Source organism: Mobula hypostoma, chromosome 1, assembly GCF_963921235.1.
Source record: "Mobula hypostoma chromosome 1, sMobHyp1.1, whole genome shotgun sequence".
NCBI classification, from domain to species: domain Eukaryota; kingdom Metazoa; phylum Chordata; class Chondrichthyes; order Myliobatiformes; family Myliobatidae; genus Mobula; species Mobula hypostoma.
Window position 1 is genome coordinate 102,404,934 of NC_086097.1, and position 18,043 is coordinate 102,422,976.

The 18,043-nt window shown below is 41.2% G+C and overlaps 1 protein-coding gene across 4 annotated transcripts in view; it reads right to left on the bottom strand.

The window, feature by feature from the left end:
• tmem62 (transmembrane protein 62) overlaps positions 1 to 18,043 on the bottom strand; it is a 103,522-nt gene that overhangs the window by 41,856 nt on the left and 43,623 nt on the right. For all 4 annotated transcript variants that reach the window (XM_063054112.1, XM_063054103.1, XM_063054123.1 and 1 more), the window contains 2 exons: positions 8,261 to 8,383; positions 2,773 to 2,928 (listed from right to left, as the gene is read on the bottom strand). In XM_063054112.1, the coding sequence (XP_062910182.1) occupies positions 2,773 to 2,928; positions 8,261 to 8,383 (279 nt within the window). The remainder of the gene's footprint in view (positions 1 to 2,772; positions 2,929 to 8,260; positions 8,384 to 18,043) is intronic.

Genomic DNA, 18,043 nt, shown 5'->3' on the forward strand with positions numbered 1-18,043 from the left:
CTGCCTGTCTTTCCTGATATCTTTACTGCTCACTACCTTGGATTTATTTCTGTTTTCCCCTTCCTCCGCTCTGTCATTCCGGTTCCCATCCCCCTGCCAAATTAGTTTAAACCCTCCCTAACAGTTCTATTAAACCTTCCCTCCAGGATATCGGTCCCCTTCGGGTTCAGGTGTAACCTGTCCTTTTTGAACAGGTCATACTTCCCCCAGAAGAGATCCCAATTATCCAATAATCTGAAGCCCTGCCCCCTACACTAGACTCTCAGCCACACATTCATCTGCCTGATCCTACTATTCTTGCCCTCACTAGCACGTGGCACAGCTATCAATCCCGAGATTACTACCCTGGAGGTCCTGCTTCTCAGCTTCCTTCCTAACTCCCAGAAATCCCTCTTCAGGACCTCCTCCTTTGTCCTATGTATGTCATTGGTACCAACATGTACCAAGACAACTGGCTGCTCACCCTCCCCCTTCAGGATATTCAGGACCCGATCCGAGACATCCCGTACCCTGGCACCTGGGAGGCAACACACCATGCGGGTATCTCTATCAAGCTCACAGAATCTCCTGTCCTGTCCATTCCCCTGACTATGGAATCCCCTACGACTACCGCATTTCTCTTCTCCCTCCTTCCCTCCTGCACAACAGCGCCAGGCTCAGTGCCAGAGACCCGGTCATTAGCTTCTATTTTAGGAGCTTTGCTCCACTTTGCATTAACCAAACTGAATAAACAGATAATTAATCCAATAATTAAACATACAATATGAATACGGTTTCAATTTCGCAAATTTTTTGGATTGAACAAATATATTTTCTAGTCCTATTATATCTAATTTGAAAAAATTAGGATTAAATCCCTATCAGAAGTGCTTAATAGCAGTTTTGTATGATTTAATTACGAAAATATATCTAGGTACATCTGAAAAAATAAAAAATGAATGGGAAAGAGAACTTCAGGTATCTTTACCTATAGAGAAATGGGTGAAAATTCTTCAACTAGTTAATATTTCCTCAATGTGTGTTAGACATACACAGATACAATTTAAAATAGTCCACAGGGCTCATATATCTAAGGATAAATCAGCTCATTTTTACCGACGTATAAATCCTGTGTGTGACAGCTGTAACGCTGAGGTGGCCTCTCAGACACATATGTTTTGGTCTTGCCCTATTTTAGATAAATATTGGAAAGATATTTTTGATATTATTTCAAAAGTTTTGCATATTAATTTAAAATCTCACCTTATTACTGCAATTTTTGGATTACCAGTGACAGATGTTGGTCATTTATCCTTTTCAGCTTATGGTCCATGTGCAGGTCAGTGGGACTAGGCAGAAAATGGTTCGGCACGGCCAAGAAAGGCCAAAAGGCCTATTTCTGTGCTGTAGTTTTCTATAGTTTCTATGGTTTGATTGCATTTGTTACACTAATAGCTAAAAGATCCATCTTACTTAAGTGGAACGATTCTGATCCTCCTACTACTTTTCAATGGTTTTCTCAAACTATACTATGTTTAAACCTGGAAAAAATTAGGTGTGGTATAGTTGATTTGAAGAAACCTGGAGACCATTTATTCAACATTTTCATATGACGTAAGCTGTCCCTTTCAGAAGCTTTTTTTAAAATAATCTTTTGTTTATCTATGGAGGAGCTGAGTTAATGACAAATAATGATCTTATCCAAAGGAATAGGACATCCCTGTTTTGTTTTTTTTCCAGTTTAGGGGGTTCTTTATAAAGTTCTTCTTTCATGTTCAATTACTCAGAGATTGGGAGGCTTGAATTATATATTTTACTCTAATTATGTTTGTATATGTTAACCATTATCAATGCTACACTGATCTCTTTGTATCATTAATATTGTTATGTATAGTAATCTGAAACTTAATAAAAAGATTGAAAAAAAAGAACAACAACGTGGTTCCCTAAAAGCGGCCTCACAGGAACACAGGGTGGTAAAGAGGGCTTTTGGAATACTGGCCTTCATCAGTCAGGATGTCAAGTATAAAAATTGGGATAATATGTTGCAGTTGTGCAAGATGTTGGAATATTGTGCTTAGTTTTGGTCAGCCTGCCTTAGGAATGCTATTATGCTGGAAAGAGAGCAGAGGAGATTTACGAGGATGTTACTGAGACTTGGGGACTGAGTTATGGAGAGGTTGAGCAGGCTGGGACTTTATTCATTGGATCGTAAGAGAATGAGGTGATATTATAGGATGCATAAAATCATAAAGGACACAGATAGGGTGAATCATTTAGTCTTTTTCACTGAGTTGGGAAATCAAGTAGAGACATAGGTTTAGGGTGGGAAGGGAGAGACTTAATAGGAACTATAGGGCAATATTTTCTTCCCCGCACAGAGGGTAATCTATATGGAATGAGTTGTCAGAGGAAGTGGTTGAGGTAGGTGTAGTAACAATATAAGTACATGGTTAGGAAAAGTTTTAAGGGATATGAGCCAAACAGGATTTGGTTTTATGAGAAATTACGGATCAGTTGGGCCAAAGGCCATATGTGCATTAGAAGAGACCCCAATTGCCATATCAACTGGGTATATATAAAAAAACAAGTACAAGGCTTGACTGCCCACATTGTTATTTTACACAGAAAATAATTGTTGAATGCAAGCTGGAATCTACAGTATGTTAAATAACAGCTAAGCTCAGTTCCTGTACCTGTCACACAGCTGAAATTAAAATTGTTTCGCTCTAGTCTTACTTAGAGTGAAAAGATAGGCAGAAGCAATATAACTGCAGATAGATTAGCTCATACCTGATGTGTGTAGAGTGCTTGATCTTTCCCAGCGGTTCATGTACAGGGCTACTATATAGAGTGGATTTTGGATTAGTGATGACAATTACAGGCCACTTGTCGAATTTCAGATCCACAAAGCTAAATAGATCATGGTCAAACACCAAAACACGGTACCTGCCAAGAGCAAACCAACAAGAATGCAGAATTTGGAAGGTTAGAACTTCGCAGTTAAGCCTAAAGAAACTTTGGTAGAAAAGCAAATTATTTCAGGTATGCTCAGAAGACAAATTTATCTTCCTAGAAGGCATGCCAACCTAGCTGAGTAAACAAAACAAGGAAGTTCTTCTCCATTCCTGATTGCTAATGAATTAGTTGGTATCAACTGCCTATAATGGTGGGGTCATCTATTAGGAAAGGAATTGCTCAAGTTCAACTCATGACCATGTGGCTTAATTTCTTTTTCAGACTTACTGCTACCTTCAATGATGCACTTAGTCTCCCTTAGGCACCTCTCCTCTGTGTCACTGCTTGTTCCTGGAATCCTTTCCCCTGTGCATACCAGAAGTAGTTTCCCCATCAATAGCCACACCTGTGGTGAAACCTATTATATAATCCCTTCTCTACAAGCACCATCTCCAAACTGCACCCTGTCACTTGGCAGGGTTATGCTAAGTATTAGCTGTTTGCTGACGGCAAACCCCCGCTACTAACTACCAACTTTGCCACTTACACACCCCAAAACTAAGATCAGGATGATTCAAATATTCTACAACTTTCAAAGTCAACAGAACACTGCACTATCTTCTCTGGCTCAGTCGCACCACCTTTATTCATTGACGGCACATCAGACTCTAGTGAAAAGTCTTGAATCACACTGAACCCAAAGTCTACTCCTCCCTACTACCAAGGCTGCTTTCTTTCTCTAACCTCTGCAGCATCCTCCTTTCCTACTCTGCTACTGTACATTCAGCCCTTAGAGCCAAGCTCCTCTGAACTCCTCAATCACAGAATACAAAGGGGTGTGTGTTTTCTCTCTACACCCCTACTGATTGGGAACTTATTTAATTTGGTACTTTTTGCTCAATCTTATGCATTAAACAGCCTTCAGAACCATACTCCTTAACTCACTTTAAGTTCTACTATCAATTTATAAAGTTCAAAGTAAAATTTATTATCAGAGTACATACATGTCACCACGTACAACTCAGGTTCTTTTTCTTGCAGGCACACTCAGCAAATCTATAGAATAGTAACTGTAAACAGGATCAATGGAAGAGCAAGAGCACAGAAGACAACAAACTGTACAAATGTAAATATAAATAAGTAGCAATAAATAACGAGAGCATGATAAAGAGTGCTTAAAGTGAGATCATCTCAATAGGTGAGTGTAGTTATCCTCTTTGTTCAAGAGCATGATGGTTGAGAGGTAGGAATTGTTCTTGAACCTGAAGGCGCAAGTACTGAGACACCTGTACCTTCAACCTGATGGCAGCAGTGAAAAAAGAGCATGGCCTGGGTGGTGAGGATCTTTGACGATGGATACTGCTCTTTTATGACAGTGTTTCATGTAGATATGCTCAATGATTGGGAACAAAGAACTATTCCACCCTCCACTGTGCTCCTGACTATCAGAAGGAGACCTGTTACATCGACCCAAGGACATCAGTGGAACAGGACCTCAGAGTTTCCTTGGAAGACTTTCACAATACATTAATGACAAGTAAGCAAAATTTGGGAAATCCCACAATAGTTTAAACCTACTTCCACAATACTGTACTACTGATGACTCACATTCATGTGTCATGAATAGAATGACATATTCTCAAAAAATATTGTCAATCACAAGTTAGTCTCTAAATGGAGCATCATGACTTATTGTTCAATAGTACCTCTCAAATCATGCCACACTTTGAAGGATAAGGATGTCAGCTGAATTAAGTAACTAGAGGTTTTCAAGGTATTGGAGAAAGTGCCAAGAAGGATGAATATTAAGTGAACTTCAACTCTGGTAGATGGAATTTAATGCAGACAAGTATGAGGTGCTGCACTTTGGGAGGGCAAACAACGGTAGGACTTACATAGTGAACAGTAAGGCACTGAGGAGTATGGTAGAAGAGGGATCCAGGGATATAGATCCATAATTCCTTGAAACTGGCATCACAGGTAGATAGGTGGTAAAGAAATTTTTTGGCACATTGGCCTTCATAAATCAAAGTATTGAGTACAGGAATTGAGATGTTAAGTTGAAGTTGTACAAGACGTTAGTGAGGCCTAATTTGGAGTATAGTGTGTAGTTCTACCTAAAGGAAAGATAGCAATAAGTTATCCAAAAGGGTTTCTTAAATCAGCGTGTAGATATTCCAACAAGACAAGGGGCTGTACTGGACTCGGTATTAGGTAATGAGTCTGGTCAGGTGACTGACCTTTCAGTGGGTGAGTAGTTAGGAACGGTGACCACAATTTCTTAAGTTTTAAGATAGCTATAGATAAGGATAAGTGTGGAGCTTGCAAGAGTATTAAATTGAAGCAGGGCAAATTACGACAGCAATAATCAGGAACCTGAGAGAGTTAATTGGGAATAGCTGTTTTTGTGCAAGCCCACATTCGACATGTGGTGGGTGTTTAAAAACAACTGCAGAGAAGACAGGTATGTTCCAGTCAGAAGGGAGAACAAAGATGGCAAAGTAAGAAAACCTTGTGTAATGCTCTGATTAAGATTTTTACTGCTGTGCTGTAGGAATTTCATTTCAGCAGTTCTGTAAAAGTAGTGTGTTCTGCTTTCAGAATGCTTTGGTTTCAGCTAAAAGATAAGGGTTTCTGATGTTCAACTTTGTGTCAGCCAATCAGGATGGTGAAACTGGGAGAAAGTTCAGGAGGAGCGGGCTAGAGAGAGATTTGGGACAGACAGTGTGGCTCATAGGTCTTCTTTTTTGGTGGGAGCTGAGGAGAGAACAGGGGGTGGGGGGGGGGGAGAAAGATAGCTGAGGATGCCGTGGGAAGGAACACCTGTTGCACAAGATGCTTTGTGCAGATAAATAATTCCAAGGAGAAAGGGCCAATACTCCCGGGAAAGAGCCTGTTTGTTCAAGATGGTTTTCGAGTGAAGTTTGGGAGGTGATATGTGCTTTCATGTAGACCGTGGGTCCAGCATGTGAGTATAAGACAACATCAAGATGAGCTCCAATTTTATGTGCACATTTGGACTGGTTCAACTGTATTGGGTCCTTTTATTTATTTTCCTTTTCTTTTTCCTACTAACTGTTCAATAAAGCTGAAATTTGCAAATATACTTCCCCGCACAGAGGGTAATCTATATGGAATGAGTTGTCAAAGGAAGTGGCTGAAATTTGAAATTTACAACTTTATGCAGTGTACAATTTGTTATTTCTTGCCAACCGACAATTGTGTATGGGCAATACTTACGCAGCATTCACTCAAATCCAAGCTTCTTTCATCAGAACATCATGACGCACCTGCTTGGTTGAACCCCAGATCATATAGACCCTAGATCCCTATTGTTTATGAAAGGTTAGCTCCTCACCACTGAGTCCTGTGGCTGTTAGGGGGGCCGGCAACAAGTCAAGTTTCCATAAGAGCCCAGTGAGAGAGTTGTACTTTGAGGTAGAGAAAGGTGACGAATTTAGTTAATAAGAAAAAGGAAAATTCTGTAAAGCTTGGGATGCTACAATCAAACAGAAGCCAGGAAAGAACTCAAGAAAGGAATTAGGAAAGCCAGGAGGATCCATGAAATGTCCTTAGCAAGTAGGATTGAAGAGAACCCGAAGGCATTCTGTACAACAAGAGCAAGAGGATAACTAGGGTGAGGGTAGGACTACTCAAGGATGAAAGAGGGAACATTCCCTTGGATGCAGAGGATGTAAGTGAGGTCCTAAATGAGTACATCAGTATTTAACAAGGAGAAGGACATGGAGATAGGGTCATCAGTACTGAGTGCATTAATATGTTAGGGCACTTTAAGGGAAAGGGGGATGTAGTGTTGGGTCTTTAGAAATAAAATCAAAGTGTTTAAGTCCTCAAGATCTGATGTAATATACCTGAGGCAAATCATGAGATTGCTGGAGCATTGACCTTAAGTCCTCTCTAACCATAGGGAAGGTCCTGAAGGACTGCCAAGTAGCTAATATTGGTCAATTATTCAAGAAGGGAGCCAGGGTTGATCCTGGAAACTATAGAGACTGGCGAGTCTCACATTAGTGGAAAAAAGTTACTGAAGAGAATTCTTAGCGATAGGATTTATGAGCATTTGGAAAACCATTGCCTAATTAGAGAGAGCCAAATGGCTTTGTGCAGAGCAAGTTGTGCCTACTAACTTGATTAAGTTTTTTGACAGGGTGCCAAAGGTGATTGATGAAGGTAGAGCTGTAGAGGTTGCATACGTGGATTTTAGTAAGGTGTTTGACAAGGTCCTCCGTGGGAGGCTCTTCCAGAAGATTAAGATGCTAGGGATCCATGGTCAATTGGCTGTTTGGCCTCAGAATTGGCCTGCTCATAGAACACAGAGGGTAGTGGTCCAAGGAACTTTTTCCAGCTGGATTTCTGACATTACCGGTTTTCCGCAGGGATCTGTACTCGGACCTCTGCTGTCTGTGATGTTTATAAATGACAGCCACTTATTTGAGACAACTCATAAAAACAAAAAAATAGAGAAAATAGCCCAGATTCCCTTTGTTTATTTGGGGCACTATGCCACTTAATTGCGACAGGAGACTGTTGTTGAACAGTTTCTAACGAGTGTCAGATATGCTGTTGGACACTACACCATGACAAGAGTGAACAGTTTTTAAAATAGTATCAGTTGCGTGTGCTTGTGTTCAAAAAGCAGTGATTTTTGTCACTGATAGCTGGTGAGAAATGAGCAGCAAGACAATTCAGAACTGCTTTGCTCACTGTGGTTTCAAGCATTCAAGCTTAGAGCTGCCAGAAATAGCTGGGAGTGAAATTGAAACAACTTCACTACTTCAACAAGTTAGGAGCTACGAAGAATTTGAAGGTATCAACAATCATCTTTAATATTACAATGAAAATGAAGATTTGGAGGATGCGATTATCAATAGCATTGTATGAAGACTAGATTATCTACACTAGATGTCAGTGCTGATTTTATTCACTTACAGTCAATCAAAAGAATGCGACAGCACCACTAATTATTAGGAATTATACACAGTTTTATAATACCAAAGTAATATTGATAGTGTTCTAATTTGTTCCTTATTTCATTGAAATACTTAATTTGTTACTCAGTTAAATGGCAGTTTGTCTTTTTTATACAGTACATTTTTAATATTTTCCATGAAACTTTGGCTAATTGGGGTAGCTGCTTATCACCAAGGTCAATTTGGTCTTCCAAAATCAGTTCACTAATACATAGCTGTAATAATATATTGTAAGAGCATAAAAATCTCAGCGATGGACTATTGAAGCAGTGAATCAAGTTCAAAGCTTTTCTGAAGTACAGTCTTAAATTAGTTATTTCAGAGACTCTAACCTCCGGTTGTCCATCCAGTCAGCCAGCTCCAGTTCGAGTGTCCCGTGCTCATGCCTGCTGTGTAGAACAGGCATGAAGCCACCTAGTGTATGGAGATGTCCACAGAGGTATGCAATGGCAGAACTGTGAAAGAGAGGAAAACTTAATGCAATGAGCTCATACACAGGTATAGTTTGTTCCTCTCCTACCCACCACTCAATCCTTTTAACATTTGAATGTTTATAGTGAGAAAAAGGGCATTCAGACCTGGAACCTTGAGGGCACGTCAACTGAATCACGGTGCTCAACCTGTTCACAGTGTACTTCCCTCAAATAATTAAAAGCATCCGTTAGTCTTGCGAGACCATGGATCTGCATCTGGAAAGTCTTCATTCTCCAGCGCGCAGGCCTGGGCAAGGTTGTATGGAAGACCAGCAGTTGCCCATGCTGCAAGTCTCCCCTCTCCACGACACTGATATTGTCCAAGGGAAGGGCGTTAGGACCCATACAGCTTGGCACCAGTGTCGTCGCAGAGCACTGTGTGATTAAGTGCCTTGCTCAAAGACACAACACGCTGCCTCGGCTGGGGCTCGAACTCACAACCTTCAGATCGCTAGTCGAATACCTTAACCACTTGGCCACGTGCCCACAAATAACCCTATCAGTAATTGAAGTAGGACAATGTAATTCTGATAATGAGTCACTAACCAAGACCAAGATCCTTCATTTGGTCTCCCATATGGGAGGTCTCCTTTCAGCCTCCACTGTTGCAGAGAAAACAACCCAAGTTTGTCCAACCTCTCCTTTATCACATGCCCTTGAATCCAGACAACTTTCTGGTCATTCTCTTCTGCACCCTCTCTAAAACCTTCACATCCTTCCTGTAATAGGGTGTGAATGCAATACTCCAGATGGAGTCTAAAGAGTGTTATAAGTTAGTAGCACAAGTTCCCGTCTCTTGAACTCAATACCTCAACAAATAAAGGCAAGCATGCCATATATCTTATTTACCATCCCATCAACTAGTGTACCACATTCAGGGAACAACGGACTAGGACCCCAAGATCTCTCTGAATATCAGCACTATTAAAGATGCTGCCATTTCTGCCCCTTTATAGTTGACTCTCAGTGTGCAATAGCTCACTTGACCAGATTAAACTCTGCTGCCAATTCTGCAAATGTTTATTATCCTGCTGTATCCTTTGGCATTTCAAAAAGCTTCTCAGTCTAACCTCTGGAATCTGCAATTGACTGCCAGCCTCATCATCTCTTTAATGGAGCAAACTGAGAATAGGTGCAGCAGCTTGAATGTCTCTCAGCTCAAAGGAAATGATTTCTCTTCATTATAAATTCCTTTCAATGAACACCTTAAATGATCACAGACCAATTAAAGTTCTGAATATTAAAAGAAACTGCACAGTGAGCATGAAGAGTCCATCAGCCTTTTTAAAGAGAAAAGCTGAATTAAATTTCTGCCATGGATCTGCACTTCAAAAAGAAGACAATTAGTTCTAGCAGTCCAAGTAATCAAAGTTCTGACATTTCCAAATTGCTTATCCAGTGATTTCTATTCGTATCGAAATATAAGCCAAACACTAGGCGGTTCTCAAACATATTCAACAGTGAATCAGAGAAGATCTTTTTTTTTTAAACTTAAGCATTCTTCTAGAGTGCATCACAACCTGGTATGCAAGTTGTCCTGTCCAAGACTGGAAGAAGCTGCAGAAGATCGTGAACACGGCGCAGCACATCACACAAACCAATCTTCCGTCCTTGGACTCACTTTACGCCGCATGCTGTCAGAGCAGTGCTGCCAAGATAATCAAGGACACGACCCACCCAGCCAACACACTTTTTGTCCCTCTTCCCTCGGGAGAAGGCTCAGGAGCTTGAAGACTTGTACAGCCAGATTTGGGAACAGCTTCTTTCCAACTGTGATAAGGCTACTGAACGGATTCTCACCCGGATCTAGCCCGTACCCTCCAAATATCCGGACCTGCCTCTCGGTTTTTTTGCACTACCTTAGTTTCCATTTTTCTACTTTCTATTTATGATTTATAATTTAAATTTTTAATATTTACTATTGATTTGTAATCCAGGGAGCAGAAAGTGCAGAATCAAATATCGCTGTGATGATTGTACGTTTTAGTATCAATTGTTTGGTGACAATAAAGTATAAAGTAAAGTAATGCACCCTGTTCTTCAATATTTATCTGTTTATCCAAGCATCTTCAGATGGCCAGCTTTAAGTGCTTACCTGAGAGTTATGCAAATCCTTGTTGCATGACAAAAGTCAGAAATTCTTGAGGAATGAAGCATTGGAATAACGGGCTGCTTTATTGCAATGTCTAAACTTTAAATTATGAGTATTGAGAGAAGGAACTGAAGGAATGTGAAGCTATGTCGCAGTACAAGTCAGCACCTTCAGTACATGAGCAAAGGAGAGATTAGGCAAGAAAAAAAAAATCTGATTCCTGAAACAATAGAGACCATTTGGGCCATTGTGACCAAGTTACATCTTTGAAGGAGATTAGTTCAATTCCCAGATTAAAATGTGTGGCTTTTTTCTGGAATATCTCTTAGTTTGTACAATTAAGAACTGGAATATTTTAAGGCAGAGGTGTAGCTTGCCAGCATTTGATTGCAACTCAGAGCAATAGAACTGTGATGAAGCTTGTAAGAAGGCAATGGAACATTGGAGATGATACCAAGTAAACATTATTTTTCAAGCTCCTTAGAAAGTCACACAATATACGAATGAACAGAAGCAGACAATATGGCCCTTGGATTCGGCTCTGCTATTCAAAGTAAATTTATTACCAAAGTACATACACGTCACCATGTACAACCCTGAAATTTATTTTCTGGTGGGCATTCACAGTAAATACAAAAAAATACAACACAATCAATGAAAAACTGCATACAAAGGTGGACAAACAACCAATGTGCAAAAGACAACAAGTTGTCCAAATACATAAAGAAAAATCAAAATAATAAAAAATAAATACTGAGAACATGAGTTGTAGTCCTTGAAAATGAGTCCATAGGTTGTGGAATCAGCTCAGTGTTGGAGTGAGTGAAGTTATCCACACTAGTTCAGGAGTCTAATTGTTGAGGGGTAATAAGTGTTCCTGAACCTGGTGGTGTGGGTCCTGAGGCTCCTGTACCTTCTTCCTGTTGCAGCAGTGAGAAAAAAAAGCAAAGCATGTCCTGGATGGTGGGGGTCCTTGATGATGAATGCAGCTTTCCTGTGACAGTGCTCCATTTAGATATGCTCAATAATGGGAAGGGCTTTACCCATGATGGACTGGGCAGTCTTCACTACCTTTTGTTGGCTTTCCTCTGCAAGGGCATTGATGTTTCCATACCTGGCCATGATACAACCAATCAGTATACTCTCCACCGTACACCTTCAAAAGTTTAAAGAGGTTTGTCAAAGTTTTAAATGGCATGCCAAATCTTTGCAAACTTCTGAGAAAGTAGGAGCGCTGCTGTGTTTTCTTTGTAATGGTACTTATCTACTAGACCCAGAACACTTCCTCTGAAATGATAACACTGAGGAATTTAAAGTGGCTGACACTCTCCACCTTTGATTCCCTAATAAGTACTAGATTCAGGGACCTCTGATTTCCTCCTCCTGTAATCAATAAACAGCTCTCTGGCTTTGCAAATGTTGATTGAGAGGTTGTTGTTGTGGTACCACTCAGCCAGATTTTCAATCTTCCTCCTTTACGCTGTTTTGTCACCACCTTTGATTCAGCCAACAACAGTGGTGCTGTCAGCAAAAGGTAATTATGGCATTAACCTCGCAGTCATAAGTAAAAAGTGAGTAGAACAGGGGGCTAAGCACACAGCCTTGTGGTGCTTCGTGCTGATGCTGACTGTGGAAGAGATGCTGCTGCCAATCTGAACTGACTGGGGTCTGCAAGTGAGGAAATTGAGGATCCAGTTGCACAAGGAGGTATTAATCATAGGTCTTGCAGCTTACTGATTAGCTTTGAGGGGATCAACACAAACAACAGGAATCCTGCAGATGCTGGAAATTCAAGCAACACACATCAAAGTTGCTGGTGAACGCAGCAGGCCAGGCAGCATCTCTAGGAAGAGGTACATTCGACATTTCAGGTCGAGACCCTTCATCAGGTTCGTTGGTTGAGTCCTGATGAAGGGTCTCGGCCTGAAACATCGACTGTACCTCTTCCTAGAGATGCTGCCTGGCCTGCTGCATTCACCAGCAACTTTAATGTGTGGAGCTTTGAGGGGATGATAGTTTTGAATGCAGAGCTACAGTCAAGAACACCCTGATATATGCATCTTCACTGCCCGGATGTTCCAGGATTGAGTGAAGAGCCTATGAAATGGCATCTACTGTTGACCCGTTGTGATGGTAAGCAAAAAGTGCAGATCGAAGTCACCCTTCAGACAGGAGTTGATATATTTCATCGTCACCCTCTAAAAGCATTTCTCAGTGCTTTACTGTAAGTGCTACTGGACAACTGTCACTGAGGCAGGGTACCACACTCTTCTTCAAGTTCAATTTATCGTCATTCAACTGTACACATGTAAACCTCCAAACATTCCTCTGGACTAAGATGTACAACACAAAGTAATGTTACCATAAATAATAAGATGCAGTTATGACACAAGTTAAAAAGTAAACAGTATGTGATGAGACCCGGGTGTTGGCAGGGAGTTCAGTAGTCTTACAGCCTGCGGAAAGCAGCTGTTTTTCATTCTAACATTTTCTGTCCTAATGCTACAATATCTCCTGACTGATGGTGGAGTGGGGAGAAGGGGGTTAACAGAATTGTTGGATGGATGAGAGGGATTATTGACAATACTAAGGGTCCTGGTATCTTGGATGGGTACAAGAGAGTCCTTCTCAGCAATCCTCACAATCCCCTGATGCTTTGCAATTCCTACATCACAAGGTGATGCAGCTCTTCAGGACAATCTTGATAGTGCTCCTGTAAAAATTGGTTGGTGGGGGGGAGGGGAGAGGGAGACTCGCTCACCTCAACCTCCTCAAGAAGCGGAGACACTGCGGTGTGTTTTGACCGACGAGGTGGTGTCGAGGGATCAGATAATATCATCCACTATGTGCACTCCTAGAAACTTGGTGCTCTTAGCTCTCTCCACAGAGAAGCCATTTATGTGCAGTGAGCACTCTCCTGAAGTCCATAATCATCACTTTAGTCTTATCCACATTGTGACTCAGGTTGTTGTGCTCACACCATTCCACCACCCGCTCTCCCTTCTCTCTGTACAGCGTCTCGTCACCATTGTCGATGAGGCCAACCACTGTGCATCAGCAGCAAACTCGATGATTCAGTTTGAACCTGATCTCGCAGTACAGAAATGTGTCAACAGCAGTGGGCTAGAGATGTTTCTGCCAACACAGACTGGCTGTGGCTGCCGCTGTAGGAGCCATGCATCTGTTCTCTAATTTGAGAAGATCTGCAGATGCTGGAAATCAAAAGCAACATACACACAAAGTGCTAGAGGAACTCAGCAGATCAGGCAGCATCTATGGAAAAGAGTAAACAGTTGACATTTTGGGCCAACACCCTTCATCAGGACTCAGCCTTGGCCCAAAACGTCAATTATTTATTCTTTTCCATAGATGCTGCCTGACCTATTGAGTTCCTCCAGCATTCTGTGTGTTGCATGTGTTTTCTATCTGCATTGTATTCTGTGTTGCACGTTTATTATGGTAACTAGTGGAGGCATAGTAAAAGCAAAGGGAATAAGTAATGTATTCGTACTTCGTTCGAGGCAGTTTGCAACTCAGAACCGATGGATGTCATATCTTTTGTTGACCACTCAATTACGCTTAACTTACACTCTGGTACACTCAAGTTTCATTGCTTCAAGACTGTATATTTACTAATTGCTAATAAAGGATTGAACAAAGGATTCAACTTTTAGAACAACCATTATTGGAGCTGAGGGCATGTGATACGAGTATAACAAATCTGTGGGGTTGCTAGCAGTGGCAATTTGGTTTGGTTAGAATTGACCTTTCTGCCGATGTCCAATATCCAGTTACAGACAATTTACCCACCAGCTTCTGACTGATGACTGTATTAAACACCAAGATGAAAGTTAGTAAACAGCACGCTGGCATATGAGGCACCATTTTCCAGGTGGGATAGGATAGAGTGGAGTGCAGGAATGAAGACATCACCAGTGGACTGATTTGTGTAATAAGCGAACCGGAAAGGGTACACTGAAGCAGGAAGATGGTACCAGTATGACTGAAGCAGGAGGGCATCTCACACCACTGAAGCGAGAGGTTAAAGATATCAGTAAAAGCTCCAGCAATTGATTAGCACAGGTCTTCAGTACTCGGCCAGATACTTTCCATTTGTTCACCACCTTGAACGATGCTCTCATGTCAATCTCGGAGACTGAAATCACAAGATCCTCGGGAGCTGTGTGAGTTTGTGAAGGAGCCTCCATATTTTGCCAGTCAAAGCAAGCATAAAAGATCATGAAAGATTGGGGATAAAAAAAGGTCCAGGTGATGATGCAGTCCTAAGATTGGCTCTGTCATAGACACATTACTTAGAACTGTCCAGATCATGGCTGATTCTATATCTCAGTTCTATTTTCCTGAACTATCCTCATATGCCTTGATTCTCACAATATCCATAAATCTATCCATGAATAAACTCAATGTCTGAGCCTCCACAGATCTCCAGGATAGAGATTTCCAATGATTCACTACTCCAAAGAAATGTCTCCCTATTTCACTCTTTTATGTCCTACCCCTTACTCTGAGATGATCATTTCTACTTTTTAGGATCCTCGGCCAGGGAACACATTCTTCCTACGTCCATCCATCAAGCCCAGTAAAGACATACTACAGTGAGAATCCCTATCTACACTCTGGAGAATAATGGCTTAACCATCATTCAGCAAATCCACCATCCTGGGAAACAGTCTGGTGAAGCTTTGCTGTGCTGTCCCATCACAAGCACATTCTTTTATTTAAGTAAGAGACCAAAATTCTGCAGAATACTATAGATTGTAGGCTCACCAAGGTCCTGCGTAATTGTCTGCACCATGTAAGATCAGCTAAGCTCCTCTTCAGCTATCCCCCTTCAGTGTGGATTCTGTATGGAGCAGCCTAGTAAATGCGGACCACTTCCCTCATCTGGGAAATCACTTTTCAACTAAACCAAACAATAATGAAATTTACAACTACCTTGAATGAACCAACACAGCTTTTGATGTCTTGAAGGAAGTGTCTGGAGGTTAAGACCTCAATTCCTGCTTGGAACTTGGTATCTACAAGGTCACAGTGAACCCTGGTCTACAGAGACTTGATCTACCCCGATTTTGCTCTGTGCAAAATCTTCTACAGAATATGCAAACACTGTCAGCATTATCCTCAGGCTAATATCCGTAATTACACTGCACTGGGCAAGCCAGATCATTTGCATGCCTAACACCAAACTCCTAAAGCACTCAGTAAAAGGAAAAAAATTACCATGCAGAGAAAAAGATTCAAGGATGTGACTTCAAAACAAAATGCACCAACTCAACTCCAGGGAATTCTCTTACGGAACCCCTGGCCCATAAACACTCAAAAAAGCAATCAGGATGACTGAGAACCTGGAGAGCACAAAGAATCCCAACATAAACAGCAGAGGAATGGACCACTTCACAATCTACACACATGCCCATTGGCCACTACCTTCTCCACTTGTCTGTGGTCTCTTCAGCCACCTCATCACCCAAAGAATTGGAGAAGGAGCAAGTCATACTCAATCCAGGACTATCTTAAAGATTTTTGCACGAACATATTTATGCTTAAATCTTCCCACAAGTAAGACAAACATACCGTTTGCTTTGGTAATTGCTTACAGCACCTGCATGTTGGCTTTCTGTGATGTGTGTACAAGCACACCCAGATTTCCTTTGAACATCAACATTATCCAATCACTTCTATTTAAAAGATCCTGTTTTTTAGTCTGAGAAACCAAAGTGGATGGCTTCACATTTTTCCAAAATGTATTCCATCAACCAAATCCTTACTCACTCACTCAATCTGTAGTCCCTTAAGATTTATTTATATCCTCCTCCCTATTTACAATCCCACTTAGTTTTAATTCTTCAGGAAACTTGGAAATGTGACACTTAATCTCTTTAACCAAACTGCTGAAATATACTGTGAATAGCCAAAAACTAATCTCTGCTTTTCCTCACCAGTCACAGACTGTCGATCTTTCTGTCTCTTAACTCATTTTTAATCCATGTCAGTACATTTACCCCGAGTTCCACACGTTTGAACTTTGTTGACCAGACCTTACAGGAAGTCTTTGGAAGATCCAAATACAGCAAGCTCACCCACAGGTCCCTTTGTATATATTCCACTAGGCACATCACCAGTGTCGCACTCTAATAGGTTAACAAATCTATGTGATTGGTACAATAGACGACAAGTTCCTTTTCATAAATACACGTTAATTTTACAGACTCCCATTATTTTTTTCTAGGTTACCCTTTATTACATAGTCCTGCATTTTCTTGACTACTGCTCTCCCTCTCTCTTGTTTAAATAATGAGGCCACATTCACTGCCCTCTAATCTACAGGTACCTTTCCAAAATCTCCAGAATTTTAAAACAAAATGACTAGTTTTTAAAATTGCTTCTTCTAAACCTTTGCAGATTTCACTGGTTAAAAGAGAAACTGAAGACACAGTGTGGATGCTGAGGGGTTGACCTAGGTTTTAAAATTTAGCAACGCATGGATAAATAGGTTTAAACAGCAAAATTTAGCTTGCAATGGTATGCACAGAGATTTATCTGAAGTTGGTAGTGCTGAGGCTTGTGGGGAATATTAACCAGTGCAGATCAATCAATCCAGATGGCCTGTTCTTCCACTCTAAATTTAGCTATTGTAATCAAATGTGACATTGGAGTTGTACTTTGCTACCCATCATAGGTATATATGTGCGCACGTGGCCAAGGCATTGGACTAGCGACCTGAAGGTCGTGAGTTCGAGCCCCATCCGAGGCAACGTGTTGTGTCCTTGAGCAAGGCACTTAACCACACATTGCTCTGCGACGACACTGGTACCAAGCTGTATGGGTCCTAATGCCCTTCCCTTGAACAACATCGGTGGCGTGGAGAGGGGAGACTTGCAGCATGGGCAACTGCTAGTCTTCCACACAACCTTGCCCAGGCCTGAGGCCTGGAGAGTGAAGACTTCCCAGGCGCAGATCCATGGTCTCGCAAGACTAACGGATGCCTTTAATTTAAATCAAATGCAACCACATGATGAAATACCCAATGTAATGCAAGGTTTCTCATTCTGCACAATTTGTCCATACAAATAAATGTATTTGTGGAATGCCATCGGTTCAGAGTTGAACAATGAAGGTAATTATTTTAAACTGTTGATACAACATTTGAATACCCTAGGAGAGCATTGAAGCTTGAAAGGACCAGTTTGGACATGAATACTTTCTCTCATTCCATATTTAACTTACTTACGTCATTATACATATTATCAAAACTTTGAAGAGTGTTAGAAACTGCGTCACTGTACCACTCAAAGGCAGGTATGCGAGTGGTACAGTGACGCAGCAGGAAATGCTATTGCCTCAAAGCTCCAGGGAATGGGAACCGGGTTCAATCTTGAGGGCTGTTTGCGGAACGATTACGTGTACTGCAAACCTCCCCTCCCCCCACACATGCCTGCTTTCGCCAACGTTTCCTCCGATATCCTAACAACGTGCTCGAAGGTTAACTGACTATAAACTACCCCTTAGTGTAAGTTGATGGGAATGGC